This window comes from Cyrtonyx montezumae, unplaced genomic scaffold, assembly GCF_038088225.1.
Source record: "Cyrtonyx montezumae isolate F1298 unplaced genomic scaffold, pur_monq_1.0 scaffold_30, whole genome shotgun sequence".
Classification (NCBI taxonomy): domain Eukaryota; kingdom Metazoa; phylum Chordata; class Aves; order Galliformes; family Odontophoridae; genus Cyrtonyx; species Cyrtonyx montezumae.
The window spans coordinates 3023283-3037098 of record NW_027072035.1 but is presented as its reverse complement, the minus strand read 5'-3'; the positions used below and the strand labels follow the sequence as shown (position 1 = coordinate 3037098).

Sequence of the window (13816 nt, the reverse complement as noted above, 5' to 3'; positions counted from 1 at the left end):
CTTGCTTACAGCTAGTGTGGGGCAGCTGCTGTGATCTGCTTAGAGGCCACCTCTAAAGCTCCCTGCCACTGTGATCTTGCCCTGTAAACTTACGTATTATGTAGGTGTGTAGGTAAAGAAATTTAAATAAAAATAATAATATAGTTCTAAAGTAATTTAAATGTATTTTAATATTCCTCATAAACTGACAAGTTTGTGTGTCATGTTCACATAGAGATTAATTTTAGTCATTAAAGCAGCTATATCATTCTCCTGAGACATAACACTGCCAAATGCATGAAGAATTGTATCATTAAAATTTGTAATAACACAATGACAGCTGTAGTGAAGAAGGCCATGATCCAACTCCCTGTTTGTACTAAACTATTGCAGTTGTAATCTCTGAGATGTCAGTACCATCAATAACTGGAAGTTTTTAACGTGAATCTTGAAGGAAGTTAGCAATTAGCTTGGCTAGATTTACTATTCTGTGTTGTTTCCTTGTTTATGTGATTGCTGGAAATCTAAGGTGCCATGCTGGTGAGTGCTCCAAACATCATACACGGGTGAGGTTTACATCCTTCAGTTTTCTCAGCTCTTTCTATATAAGAGATTCTGCAGCTGAAGAAAATAAGGCCATCAGCAGAAATTTTGTAGTTCAACGTTTAATACTCCAAAATCTGCTCAGCTACTTTGCAGTTTTCATTTTGACTAGGTAATTTTTTTCTGTCTGTTTAGCTTTACTTAAAACTGTTTGGCCTTTATGTCATAATGTAACTTGGTGTTTTGGGAAGGCTTTTTTTTTTTAATCTTTTTTTTTTGAGTGGACAGGTAGAAATGTAGTAATGAGAGAATAAGCAAAAACTGTTTCATTTATTTAATTACTTGTTGGGTATGCATTGTTCATATGCAGTGGAATTGTGGTTCTCACTTTGAAAATCCACAAAAGAGGTGGTCAAGTACCTTGATTCTTGTTAGATGTTTGACTAGCTTACAGTCCATAATGCATAAAAATGAAAAATGAAAATATGCAAAAGTAGGTAAATAAGTGATTGATGTAAGTTGATATAAGTAAGTTATGATTCCTAAAGTTTGTTAATTTAAAAGCATTTACTATTGAAGGATAAGGATTGTATAGTCACATAATCCCAAAAGACTTCCACAGGAAAACATACAACTGATTTACATAACTTACTGTTTCTATCAAAACTATGTATTAATTATCTTTCCTGTCACTTGTTCAAGTAATATTGAGATTACCAGTGAAATTGCCATTGTTTAGACTACCAGTGAAATTGTCAGGTCATTGCAATTCCAGATTTTATTGATGTGCATTTTGAGTGCAAAAGAACACTGATTCAAGGAAAGATACTTAGAGATCTTTTGGGGCACTGTGAAACTGTGTAAGCCCTGTATTTTGTCATGAGCTGAAAATAATCATAAGGTGGGAAGATACTAGAAGAAAGTGTAGTTATATGACTGCCTTGATTTTACTCTTCTAGGGAATCAACTGTCTTAGGCTTGCATAGTAAGGTTTTCATAGTGGTGCTGCTGTTAAATTGAAATCACCAGCTAACTTTGTAACAATAGAGCATTTCAAAGAGGTTGTGAAAAATAACTATTTTTCAAGTTGCATAATCCTTAATCTGTATGGTCCTATCTATTTTAACATGAACCATTGTGGTACTTTTAGATTAAATATAACCTTGAAAACACAAGTCTCATTGTGTAAGTTAGCATCATTGAAACTAAATTTGTCTTGGAAGATATTTATATCACCTTCATCTTTCTTTTAGCTTTTTTAGTAAAAACAGATCCTATCAGTTCTAATCTTTTCCTAATGGATTTCTCTTTTAGACTTTCACAGCATAATTTTTGCAAAAACAGTGAAGCAAACCCAATTGTTGTTACGCTTATTCTCCTCTCTATTTGACTTGAAACATTTCAGTTTGCTCCAGGTTGTTTGATTTCATTTTTTTTTTATAAAAAGATCTACAAAACCCTGTTCTTTTGGTCAACTCTTCTTCCCATTGTACTGTTTGTCCAGCTGGCATTCTGTTTATGCTCATGTGCCTATCCTTCCATTCCTGTTTGTTTCACCTTACATTCTTTTTGTAACAAGAAGTGTGGGTGTGTGTTTGCTTTCTTCATCATTGCTGCTCTTCATTAGTGCTCAAACAGTTTGTCCACCTCCTGTGTGCTTGTGGATCTGATGGCCTGGATATGTATGTTTTATACCATCTCAGTCTCTTCAAAGAGAAGCTGTGCTGTTGCTGTCCATTAAAGCAGTGATGCCCATCCATGCTCTCATACCACAGATGTGTGCAGTCCTCTGTTAATCAGATCTGGTTTCCTGCACAATATTTTCTCTTTTGGAGGTCCTGAATGAGTTATAGATATGTACTGTGGCAAAATAGGAATGGTTCTGGCTGTACAAGTGTTTGTGTTCATTTAACCTACAGCTCTGTGAGTAGGATGTGAACTAAGCATTCTGATTAGGATTGGTTGCCTTTATAAATAGGGGAGAAGAGACAGGAAGAATGTTTTGTGCTTCAGAAAAGGGCGTTAGCTTTACTTGGTCAGCGCAGTAAAACTATTTTTAATGTGTCAGTCTATCTCTACATGTCTATTCCGTATCCCAAATTGCACGTACTCAAAAATAGCATTATGAGATGTTTTTTCTGATGCAAGTTCTTTTCACAAACTTTTATTTATTTATTTATTTATTTATTATTGTGGTGATGAAACAAAAATCCACTTTGTTTCTTCTTTTTTTAATCCTTAGCTTCTGATAAGGAAAAATACAATGGCAAAATCCTTCAAAAAAGCTGATTTAAAAAAGAGAAAAGACATTTTTTTTTTGTTTAAAGATACTTTAAATCTAGTAAAATTACTTTGATGGAAAATTGAAAATTTTTATGAAGGATTTGCAAATAAAATTTAGGATTTTGTTTTCTTTCACATTTTCTATATAATAAGGATAAGCTGTGTTTAATTAATCCATATGCAACGTATTTCTCCAAGAGAAGAAATCTGTCAATGTTTTTCTTCATCTTAACGTAGCTTCTGAGGCACTTTCTTGTTAACAACCTATGTTTTCAATTGCAATAAGTTTTTCTAACTTTTTAAAAAGAGTTCCTAATCAATAGACATGCATTTATATAAAAGAGACTGCAAGGTCTGTGTATGGTTGGGCTTGCAGTAACAGTGTGTTACAGTGTGCCTGCATGCATGCTTTAGAGTGGGGCAGTTTGATGTTTCTCTGTAGAGATGTGTGATGCCTGCCTTTTCTTTCCTAGTACCAAGCCTTGCAAGCACTCTGAAGTTACCAGTGAATAGGCAGAATCTCATTTCAGTTTAGGGAGTTTCTATAATTTTTCTTCTCAGGTAAACTATGTTAGTTTTCTGGAGGCATCTTTTTCTTCTGATATGGCTTTTTCCCTTGTTTTCATGTTTGTAGTCTTACAGTTTCTATTAAGGAGCAATTTCTAGTGCCCTGCATGCCTCCAGCATGTTTTTCTGACCCAAGCTGTCTTCTCTGCACCGTCTTTGGAAGACATTTGGCCCTGTTCTGCATACCAAGTACCATGGTAACTGTAGTTCATGAGCAGTGAATAAGGTGACAGGAACTGTAGGGAACACAAGTATTTGAGTATAACCATGTCTTCCATTCCTTGAGATTAAGGCATTAACCTCTTCTTTGCAGGCATTGGGAACTTCTAGCAATGATATCTTTGTGTTTGAAGAGAAAAAGTGTTTGGGGCATTCCGATAGAACAGAGACAGAAAGGGCAAAGTTTGAGCTAAAAATAGCTCAAGCCAAGCCACAGACTGTACTTTAACAAGTTGGTGTGTGTTACACCACTTTGTAATATGAGACCAGTGCCGTTCATGTGCTTGTATGTGGGCAGTTTCCCTCCCTGGCATTGCCAAACAGATCCTAAGGAGGAAAAAAAGAAGTTAAAAAAAGAAACAGAAAGGGAATGAGCAGTCCAGTGGTCCTTTGTGCTTTCAAAAATGTTTGATTCTATGGGTAAATGTTTCAGCTGAAATTATTTGAATGACAGTTAAGAGAAGTTTCTACTTCTGTACTTGGTATTTATTTTGTTTGTGAGTCTGGATTTTTACATCATCATCTGGATTTTTACAGTGAACTTATATATTGTTTCTGTTTAAATATTTATTTTGTTTTCACAGTCCATTGATGGCTTGCATGAGAAAGGAATGGTTGAAGATGTTCATTGTGGCTCCATGAAGACTATGCGACCTCCTCATCCTGGGATGGGCCCACCCCAGAGTCCAATGGACCAGCATAGCCAAGGTTCATACATACTGAGCATGCTGTGTGATTTTGGGGTCCCATTATGCAGTTCCATGGAATAGTTTTCTAATTATTTTCATTCTTCTTAGTTTGGAAAAACATAGCTCGTATTAGGGAGCAAGGTGAATAACATCCTCTCCGGAGTGTTTATCAGTCATGTATTGGAAAAAGGAAAACATTTTTTCTTAGGGTTCATCTCGGTGGCTAGGGCAAATAATTGGAGTAAGTCTGTTAGAAATTTCAGCTCATGTCACTAAAGCAGATGTAGCTAAATGGAAATCCATTAGAATATTATCTGTTTTATTCCACTGATGAAGGAATGGTAAGGAAGAAGAATCCAAGCAAACCTGAGGAAACCTTTAATATCTGTGGTGTTTGATCAAAGGCCGATCAAACTCCTTGCCAATTATTTTTATATGCCAGAAAATAGGAACTCCTTTTACCAAGTTGCTGCTTATCTTTGTGTCCTTTATCTTGTAGTGTAAAAGGACATAAATTTTATAAGCGTCTCAGTGTGCTGGAGATTTAACTCTTAACACTTGGCAGTATTAATTAGTTCAGTAGATAAGACTTTGTATACTGAATGATATTACTGTAGCACCTGACCAATACCACTTCAAGTTAATGATTTTACCTGGATTTCTTTGTATCTTTTCCATTTTACTGTGACCTAGACCCTAGTAGGTAATGGATCATTTGCATCCCTGTCTTGAACCTTCAACATTGTAAAGGACTGTTTTCAAATTACATAGTTTAGTATCAGTTAAGTGAAAAATTATTTCTGCAAGGACAAATTCACCATTGCTTAAAACATTTTATGATTCTATGATTCTATGACTTCATTAACATGAAAACATGATCACTCGAGAGCAAAATTTTACCCGACGCTGCATTCACATTCAGTGTTCTGCTTGTAACAAACTTTTTCCCTAAAATAAACCATGTTTTATTTGAAGATGAAAAATTGGTCCTGTTCAAGAATAGTTGGTTCAAGTATACAGTAACAAAAGTTGTAAATGCTTCAAGTACTGAAAACTAAGTTATCTTTTTTCTGTGCTAGCTAATGTCAGACTTTTGGGTTGTGTTGTTCTGCAACACATCATAACATCAGTAGCATTTGTGGCAACTTAAAGATTACAGATTCTTGCTCACTCCTGGTTGTATGTCAGCAACAGTTGCAAGGTAAATAGAACGCTGGAGTTCTCTCCTGAGTAGGCTTTTTCAAGAAACAGTTTTAAAAATACAAAAACAAACAAACCTCCAAAACACTAGTATTTTAAATACTCTATGTTAAGGAAGAGCTTTTCAGCTTTCTTTGCCTGTTTGACAAATGTTTTTCTTATATGTTTGTTTTTTCATGAAGGAAATTGGTAGCAGTAGAAGCCCCTCTGACAGGGGATAGGAAGATCTTGTCTGCTGACCAAGTAACTTTTCCCCTTAATATATATTTCCAAGGTAGAAAACCACACTTCTTAGTAGCCCTTTAACACATAGGATACTTTCAGTCTGATATACCAGGGAATTAGAGGTGTGTTTCCACAAGCCCTGAGAAAATAGGATATGCAGTAAAGAACTCTAAAAAAAAAGTGAAGAGAGAAGTAAAAAGTAGAAGTGAAAAGCAAAAGAGACCCTTCTCCCTGTCAGTGCCCACACTGGAGGGAGGAGGACATGTAATTTTTCTACAAGTGTATGGAGAGATGCATAGTGAATCTTCTAATTTGGACAAAATCAGCAGTTATGTTTGGTAAGTTACTTGAAAGCAAGATTTATTTTATAAAGTACACTCTGAGATTTTTGAGGTTTTGTAGTATGTCAGTGGTTTATGAGCTGGTTCAGCCTGCTTCTGTGATTATTGGTGAGGGGGACCCATGCCCCAGTAAAGGGGAAGGGAGAAGGGAAAAGGGCGATGGGTCTAAAAACAAAACAGTGGCAATGATCTGAGAAAGAAAGCTAATTTACTAAATAAGATATGGGAAAGCAAAATAACACAATATAATACAATATAATTGGAATTAAAGCTAATAAATAAAATGAGCAAGAGAGAGTGTCCAATAAACCGAAGGCCTTACGCTAACGCTGAAGGCGGACGGCAGTGAGCACCCACTGCTGAGTCCATCCCAAAGGAAAGAGAGCATCCCATGACTGCAGACAGTTTTTATCTTTCCCTCTGAATGTAAAAATGTAAAAATACAAAGCAGCACAAACTCCTCTGGGGAACGTAGTTCTTCTCTTCTGAGAAAGGTATATCTATAACTTATAATGATTCATGGAGCTGGAGCATTAACTCTTCAACTCTTCATGCACTACATGATGTTATGATGTGGAATACCAATACCAAAAATCATAAAACTATGACAGTGTAGTAGCTTGAGTTTATGGTAGTTGTATACAGTTTTAATAATACGCAAATCAAGTAGAAATTACATATTTTTGGTTTTAGGTCTTTTTTTTTTTCCTGTGGTTTATTGCTTTTAGGCCTGTAATTGAAGTAGATGAATACTTGTAGTAATTACTGTTATTTTCAAAAGTTCAGTGGTAAGTTGCTGAAAAAGATCAGAACACTAGGGAATGGATAACTGTACTTCTGCAATTAGTTTGAACACATGAACAGAATAGTTATATATCGTGGTTAGCCTAGCACTGATTCTAGGTAAAATAAAGAATGTTGTCTGTCTTTTAATTTCATATGGATGTCTATGATGCAGGCTGTTGGAAGCAGTTTTATTGAAAAACTGGTGTTGTCAAACAAATATACTGTTATTTTTTCTGGGGATTGTAAGCTAGGTTGTTTTATTAAACTATTAAGAGATGCAGAATGGTATTTTTGCTGTAGGTAGCGCAATCAGACTTAGATCATGTTAACTGTAATGCTAATAGTAGTGACAGACGCGACTTGGATGGCCTAATATAAAAGGTGCTTGGATTGTTACTGTCTGACAACAATTTAAGAGAGGAAGATCACAGCATAAAATCAATATAAGCTCTATTAAATATTTTAGCCTTGTTAAATGATAGATTATGAAACTCACTAGCTAGAAGCTGGATTATCCAACTGTATTTCTAGTCAGACTTGTAGGGCTTTTTTTGGTTCATCGCTGTTCAACATACGTATTTTGCTTTGAAAGTGATGCCTCCTATTTATTTGCATGGAAACTACAGCACATACAAGAACATAGTAGTACTGTTTGGTAAAGCAAACTCTCAGCTACAAAACACTGTTTTTTCAATGTAGTCACTACCATTAGCTGTGCATTTTTGCTAGCAATGAGCAAGAGCGTACATGCTGTGCTAGTCAAAATCTGTACCAGCAAAGGTGACTTACTGTTTCACAGCTGCTCTAACAGTGCTGGTGTTAGAAAAATGTTGCTCGTGCAGTCCGTATTTCATTGGTCCAAACAGATGGAAGTCAGAGGGCACCAAGTCTGGATGATCGTGTGGATGTGGTAGGACAGCCCAGTGAGAAGTATGGTATGCTCCATGATATTCAAGCTGGTATAGGGCCTAGCATTATTGTGTTGTAAGAGAAAGACTGTCTTCTCTGACCTGACTCTGGAAGTTGAAGCCTGCAGCTTAGTCATGATGCAGTGGTCAGAGCTGATGATTTGTCTGGGTTCCATGAAATCCAGATGACCAAGCCTTTCCTATCCCAAAGAAAGTGTACATCACTTTACCCACTGAGAGCTGCATCTTGAACTTTTTTGTTGATGAGGAATTCACTCATCTCTGTTCCATGGACTGCTATTTTGGTTCTAGATCATTGTGACACCACATCTTGTCCCTGATAATGATCTGATCCAGGAAACTGTTACTTTCAGCTTCATATTGGTTCAGGAGGTCCTAACAAACTTCCATGCAGTGTTCTTTCTTTTTCTCTCTTAGCATTTGTGGGACTCACTCACCAGGTGCAACCTTTGTGATGTTCCTATGTCTCCATCATTGTTTCCAGTGCACTGAAGCTGATATTCACCTCTGCACACAGTCGGATTTGTAATCTCCATATTTGCATGGATATATTGATCCATGTGCTTTTCATTTGGTGGTGTGACAACTGTGTGTGGCCATCTGAAATGTGGCTCATCTTCCACATCTCTTTCACCACAGCTGAAACACACCACCCTCACTGTGCTCATATTTACTGTTTGATCTCCACAAGCATTCAGCAAGTGTCTGTGAGTGTCAGTGGTGCCATTTTTTTCTGTATGAAGGAATTCAGTGACACACTTTTCCTTCATATGGACATCCATGTTGGGTGCTATTTTATCAGACTGTCCTTCTGCTGCCATCTGTTTCATGGCAACAAAATGTAATGGAATATCGATGGGAAGATTGTATCTCTTCTGCTGTGCTGTTAAATATCCACCTCTGGCATTTTGGGCCAACATAATAAAACAGGAGGCATAAGTTTTGGAGCATATATGTTTGTCAGTGATCTGGAAAATAGTGCAAAATTTGTGCTGAAAATTGTTTGTTGTGTAGGTAGTGTAGGATTATGTCATAGGAAGCAACAGTGCTGAAAAGAGTTCTGGTTGCTCTGGCAGAATTGATTGTATGTCCCTGTATACCACAAGGTGGAATATAGTACTTGCACAGAGGAGCAAGAGTAAATTGGATGAAATGTTGTATCTCATTACTTTTTAATACCTGCAGTTAACAAAGATGTTGACAAATATTTAAGGTAGTATCAAATGTTTGGGGCATCTTTCATATGAAGAGAGGCTAAGCTGAGACCTCATATGCTGAACAAAAGAGGCGTTAAAGAGGAAGTTGCGTTCTTTGCTGTGATGCTCAGTGGCAGAACAGGAGAGAAAATACACAAACCAAAATAAACAATTTCCATTGGAATATAAGAAAACAATTATTCACTGTAGGGGTGGCTGATCAGTGCCAGTGTTATCTGTAGAGACTGTCTAATACCTGTTCATGGAGATAATCTCAAAACCCTTCTGGGCAGGTTGTTGGGCAGCTTGACGTATCTGACCCTGCTTGAGCAGGTGGTTGGGCTAGATAATCTTGGAAAGTCTCTTCCAGCCTTAATGATTCTTTGTAATAGTGTCTTCAGTAGAAAATACATAAAAGAATGATTTTTTAACTTGGAAAACTTGTGTTTTTGCTTAGAGAATGGTGAGCTGTGTGGTTTTTTTTATACCCTGTGAGAGTGAACTAAAGGATGACTTGATCAGTTTGTGCATTTCCAGATGTTAGAGTAGAATGTAATGGTTGACTCATATATACCTTAAAAAAGTGCAGGCAATTTTGATACCTGCAAATTCATGTTTTATGAATTCAGACTATATTAAATGTCTTCCTCTTGCTTCTAGAAGATTATTAACTTTTGGGAGAGGGATTACCCAAATATTTGTGGTAGGTTTTGTGTCACTGGAAATTTGAGTCAGTGGTGGATGTCCTTCTGATAAATTCCATGACCCAAAGGGAGGGAGTTGTTAGAATGTGAGGGCTTTAGGTCTGTTTTATTCATGTTAGGTAGACTGCAATAACCATATTGCTGCCTTATTATCAGAAATGTGTGAACCTGTAAACAGACTCCAAGATTCTGAGAAGAGTTGGGAAACTAGAAGAGAGAACAGTGGTTTTAGTTCTTTGTAGATGGGAAAGTAGACAGTGTTCAAAAAAAATGCTCTGAATAGAGAATTTGTGATAAATGCAAGGTCAGTCCTTCTGCATACAGTTTATGGTTAGAAGTGATCACAAAATCAGATTTAATCTGATGTCTTTAAAACTTCCAATTAAAAAAGTGTTTTTTATGTAAGTACCAAAGCATATATGTACATTAAAAACAAAAAACAAACAAACAAAAGAACCCACGTAACCAATCAACCACCACCACCAACGAAACAGTAACAACACAAAGTGCATAAATAAATAAATGTATAAATAAAAAATCGAAACCTGCAGCTCACTGGAAAATGTACATCCACAATTTTGAGGATATTAAAAATGTGCATATAAATGTGGATTATAAATAAGAAATAAATTGAACTGCACATGTGGTTGTCAATATATATGATCTATGTAAACTGAACATGCTGCTGCAAGTGAACAATCCTGAAACGAGGGCCACTGAATTCAAGGCAAGTCAGGACAGAATTTTCAAGGTATTGATTATTACAATCTATGAAGAAACATTCAGTGGATCCTTTTTCAGGTGATGAGACTTACCTTGATGAGTAAATTAGAAACATTTCTAAATTAAATCTGTCATGTGCTCATAAATGTGTAGTTCCTGTTTCCATGATGGTCGCTAGTCTGAGATTTTTTTTGCTTTTATTTATTTTTTTAAACTAATGATAATTACTAAAACACAAAGCTTTACTATTTACATTATGGATTTTTTATTTTCTTGATGTTCAGTGGTAAGCTAGTTAAGCAGAAAGAATCCCTTGCTAGGTGAGACGGTTTGTTACATTTTTGTTGCAGTCATACTACAACAGCATTGCTTACTAATGTTGGACATCAATTTATAGGCCATCTGTACATCTCAACAGTTACTATTGGTATCTATCTCATCAGCAGTTACTGCTTTCCACTGCCAAGTTGCAGAAAGGGTAACATTCCTGTCTATTTCCAGTGACCAGTTTTCTTTTCTTGAACTCAAGCACAATGACGTCCTTGTTTTAGTCTTAAAACCTTTATTTTAATGCTAATAGATTAAATGGAAAGGGAAGTCCATTGCTCTGACTTCATAGTTGGCTGTTTAAATAATATTCTTACCACATTTCACTGAATTTGGGCTGTGTTAGTGTTTTCACTTCTGTGAAAGAACTCTGCTATAAGTGTCTGTATGGATAGTGGAAGTATGAAACTTACTGTAAATTGTTAAAATGGTAAGCAGAGTTATCCAGAAAATTAAATATATATTTAGATTTATTTTGTAAGAGGCATGGGGAGAAGCTGTAAAAAGGAGCTTTCTATTTTTAAGCTAGTGGCTATACGAAGTAGACAAACTGGAGATAGAAGTGGAAGAATCATATAGAAACTAGGTACTTCCTGTTTGATATTTGGAGAGTTTTTCAAAGAAGGTCTGTGTCAGTGAATAGATGTTCCTTGATGTATGTGCGTAAAAGAAAACACCTTAAAACATCAAGCTGCAAAATTTACAGTGAACTAGAATCACAGAATCCTTAAAGTTAAAAGGGATATTGATAGGTCCTGTAGTTCAACTCACTTGCAGTGAACAGGGGTGCTAGATCAGGTTTCTCAGAGCCCTCAACCAGCCATCCACCATCATTCAGGGCAACTTGTTCTGGTACCTCGCTGCTCTCACTGTAAAATACTTTTTTCCTTATATCCAACCTAAATATCCACTCTTAAAGTTTGAAATTGTTTCCCCTTGTTCTATCACAACAGACCTTGCTGAAGAGTCTGACCCTTCTTTCCTGTACACCTCTTTAGATATTGAAAGGCTGCTGTCAGGTTACCTAAGAGCCTTCTGTTTTCCAGACTGAACAGCCCCAACTCTCTCAGCCTGTCCTTGCAGGAGAGGTGTTACATCCTTTGGTTCATTTTTTGTGGCCCTTTTCTGGATGCATTATAACAGGTTTATACATCTCCTGAATCTAGTCTAGAACTAGTCTACCATTCTGATGTTTCTTAGTTGTATTTCATGTTTGAATTTGTCTTTCCCCAAGTATGCAGAAGATTGTTATTTTTAGGAATATCTGAACCACAGAACCATAACTGCTTAGACAACAGCTCATGTAGCTGATTTCAGGTAGCACTTTGTTCTTGCAGAAAATATTACAGCCATCCTGACTTGAGAGAAGTATTTTTATATTCTATGTACTAGCAAAGAAATGTGATGGAATTTAGGTTTGACTAGCCAGGGTGCTAAGTTTGTGATCATCTCATTTGTTTTAGGTTATATGTCTCCACACCCATCTCCATTAGGAGCACCAGAGCATGTGTCCAGTCCGATGTCTGGAGGAGGTCCAACTCCACCCCAGATGACTCCAAGCCAATCAGGACCTATTATACCTGGTGACCCACAAGTTATGAGTCAGCCCAACAGAGGTCCTTCTCCTTTTAGCCCTGTACAGCTGCACCAGCTTCGGGCTCAGATTCTAGCATACAAAATGTTAGCTAGAGGTCAGCCTTTACCAGAAAACCTCCAGCTTGCTGTTCAGGGAAAGCGGACCCTTCCTGGCATTCAACAGCAGCAGCCTCCCAGTGCCTTCAATAGACAGTCTGGTAAGTGAACCTAGGCCTTGTGTCATTGCATAAGTAATTCTTGAAGTTCTACTTGTGGAATGCTACAGAAATGATTATAATTTGTGACAGTGTCTTAAACTTGTAATTCTTGAGGAATTGTGTAGAACCTACCTATTGTTAGAGTAATTTACACAGAAATAAAAATATGTACCTCATTTATGCCTGATGACATTTATTGATGACAATTTTCTTATGGTGAATTTTCAGTTTCCTATTACTATGCAAAAAAAGTAGATGGAAAATTTGGAGCAAGTTGACTGATGACAGTAAAAGATAACGTGTATAATGTGCTGTTGAGTATGTATAAAGGAAAGAAAATTTGCTTTATTAGTTTTTCTCTTCCTATGATAATAATGTTATGGTGCAGTAAGGAAAAAGCATTTTGGTCTTGAGAAAACTTTTTTTACATGGAACACCCTGTACCTTTTGTATTTTCTGAACACTTCCATTAGAAATTGAATGTCCCTTGGGACTTGCTCCTGGGGGGTAAAGGGGTCCAGGAAGCCTGGATGCTCCTCAAGATGGAAATCTTAAAGGCACAGGAGCAGGCTGTCCCGGAGTCCCGTAAGTCGAGCCGGAGGAGAAAAAGACCAGTGTGGATGAACTGGGGACTTTTGTTGAGACTCCGAGAGAAAAAGAGAGTCTATGTCCTCTGGAAGATGGGACAGGCTACTTGGGGTGACTACAGAGAACTGGCCAAGATTTGCAGGCAGAAAATTAGAAATGCTAAAGCCCAGCTTGAAATTAGACTGGCTACTGCTGTAAAGGAGAACAGGAGACCCTTTTACAAATATATTAACAGCAAGAGAAAAACTAAGGAAAGTTTCTCTCCTTTACTCGACAAGGCAGGGAATGTAACCACAGATGATACGGAAAAGGCTGAGGTTCTCAATGCCTTCTTCACATCTGTCTTTAATAAACAGAGCAGTTGTCCACAGGGTACTTGCCCTGACCTGGAAGTCCGGGACGGGCGCATAATGCACCCCCTGTGATCCAAGCAGAGACGGTCAGAGATCTACTCCTCCATCTGAACTGCCACAAGTCCATGGGACCAGATGGGATCCACCCAAGGGTGCTGAGGGAGCTGGCAGAGGTGATTGCCAAGCCACTTTCTGCCATCTGTCAGAATTCCTGGTTATCTGGAGAGGTCCCACAAGATTGGAGGCTTGCCGATGTGACTCCCATCTACAAGAAAGGCCGTAAGGAAGACCCAGGGAACTACAGGCCTGTCAGCTTGACCTCAGTATCAGGGAAAGTTTTGGAGCAGATGATCTTGAGGGAGATCACACGA

At 37.3% G+C, this 13816-nt stretch overlaps 1 protein-coding gene across 1 annotated transcript in view; it reads left to right on the top strand.

The window, feature by feature from the left end:
* The window catches only part of SMARCA2 (SWI/SNF related, matrix associated, actin dependent regulator of chromatin, subfamily a, member 2), a 113347-nt gene that overhangs the window by 11276 nt on the left and 88255 nt on the right, over positions 1 to 13816 (top strand). The window contains exons 3-4 of the mRNA XM_065744157.1: positions 4176 to 4299; positions 12175 to 12504. Of these exons, the coding sequence (XP_065600229.1) occupies positions 4176 to 4299; positions 12175 to 12504 (454 nt within the window). The remainder of the gene's footprint in view (positions 1 to 4175; positions 4300 to 12174; positions 12505 to 13816) is intronic.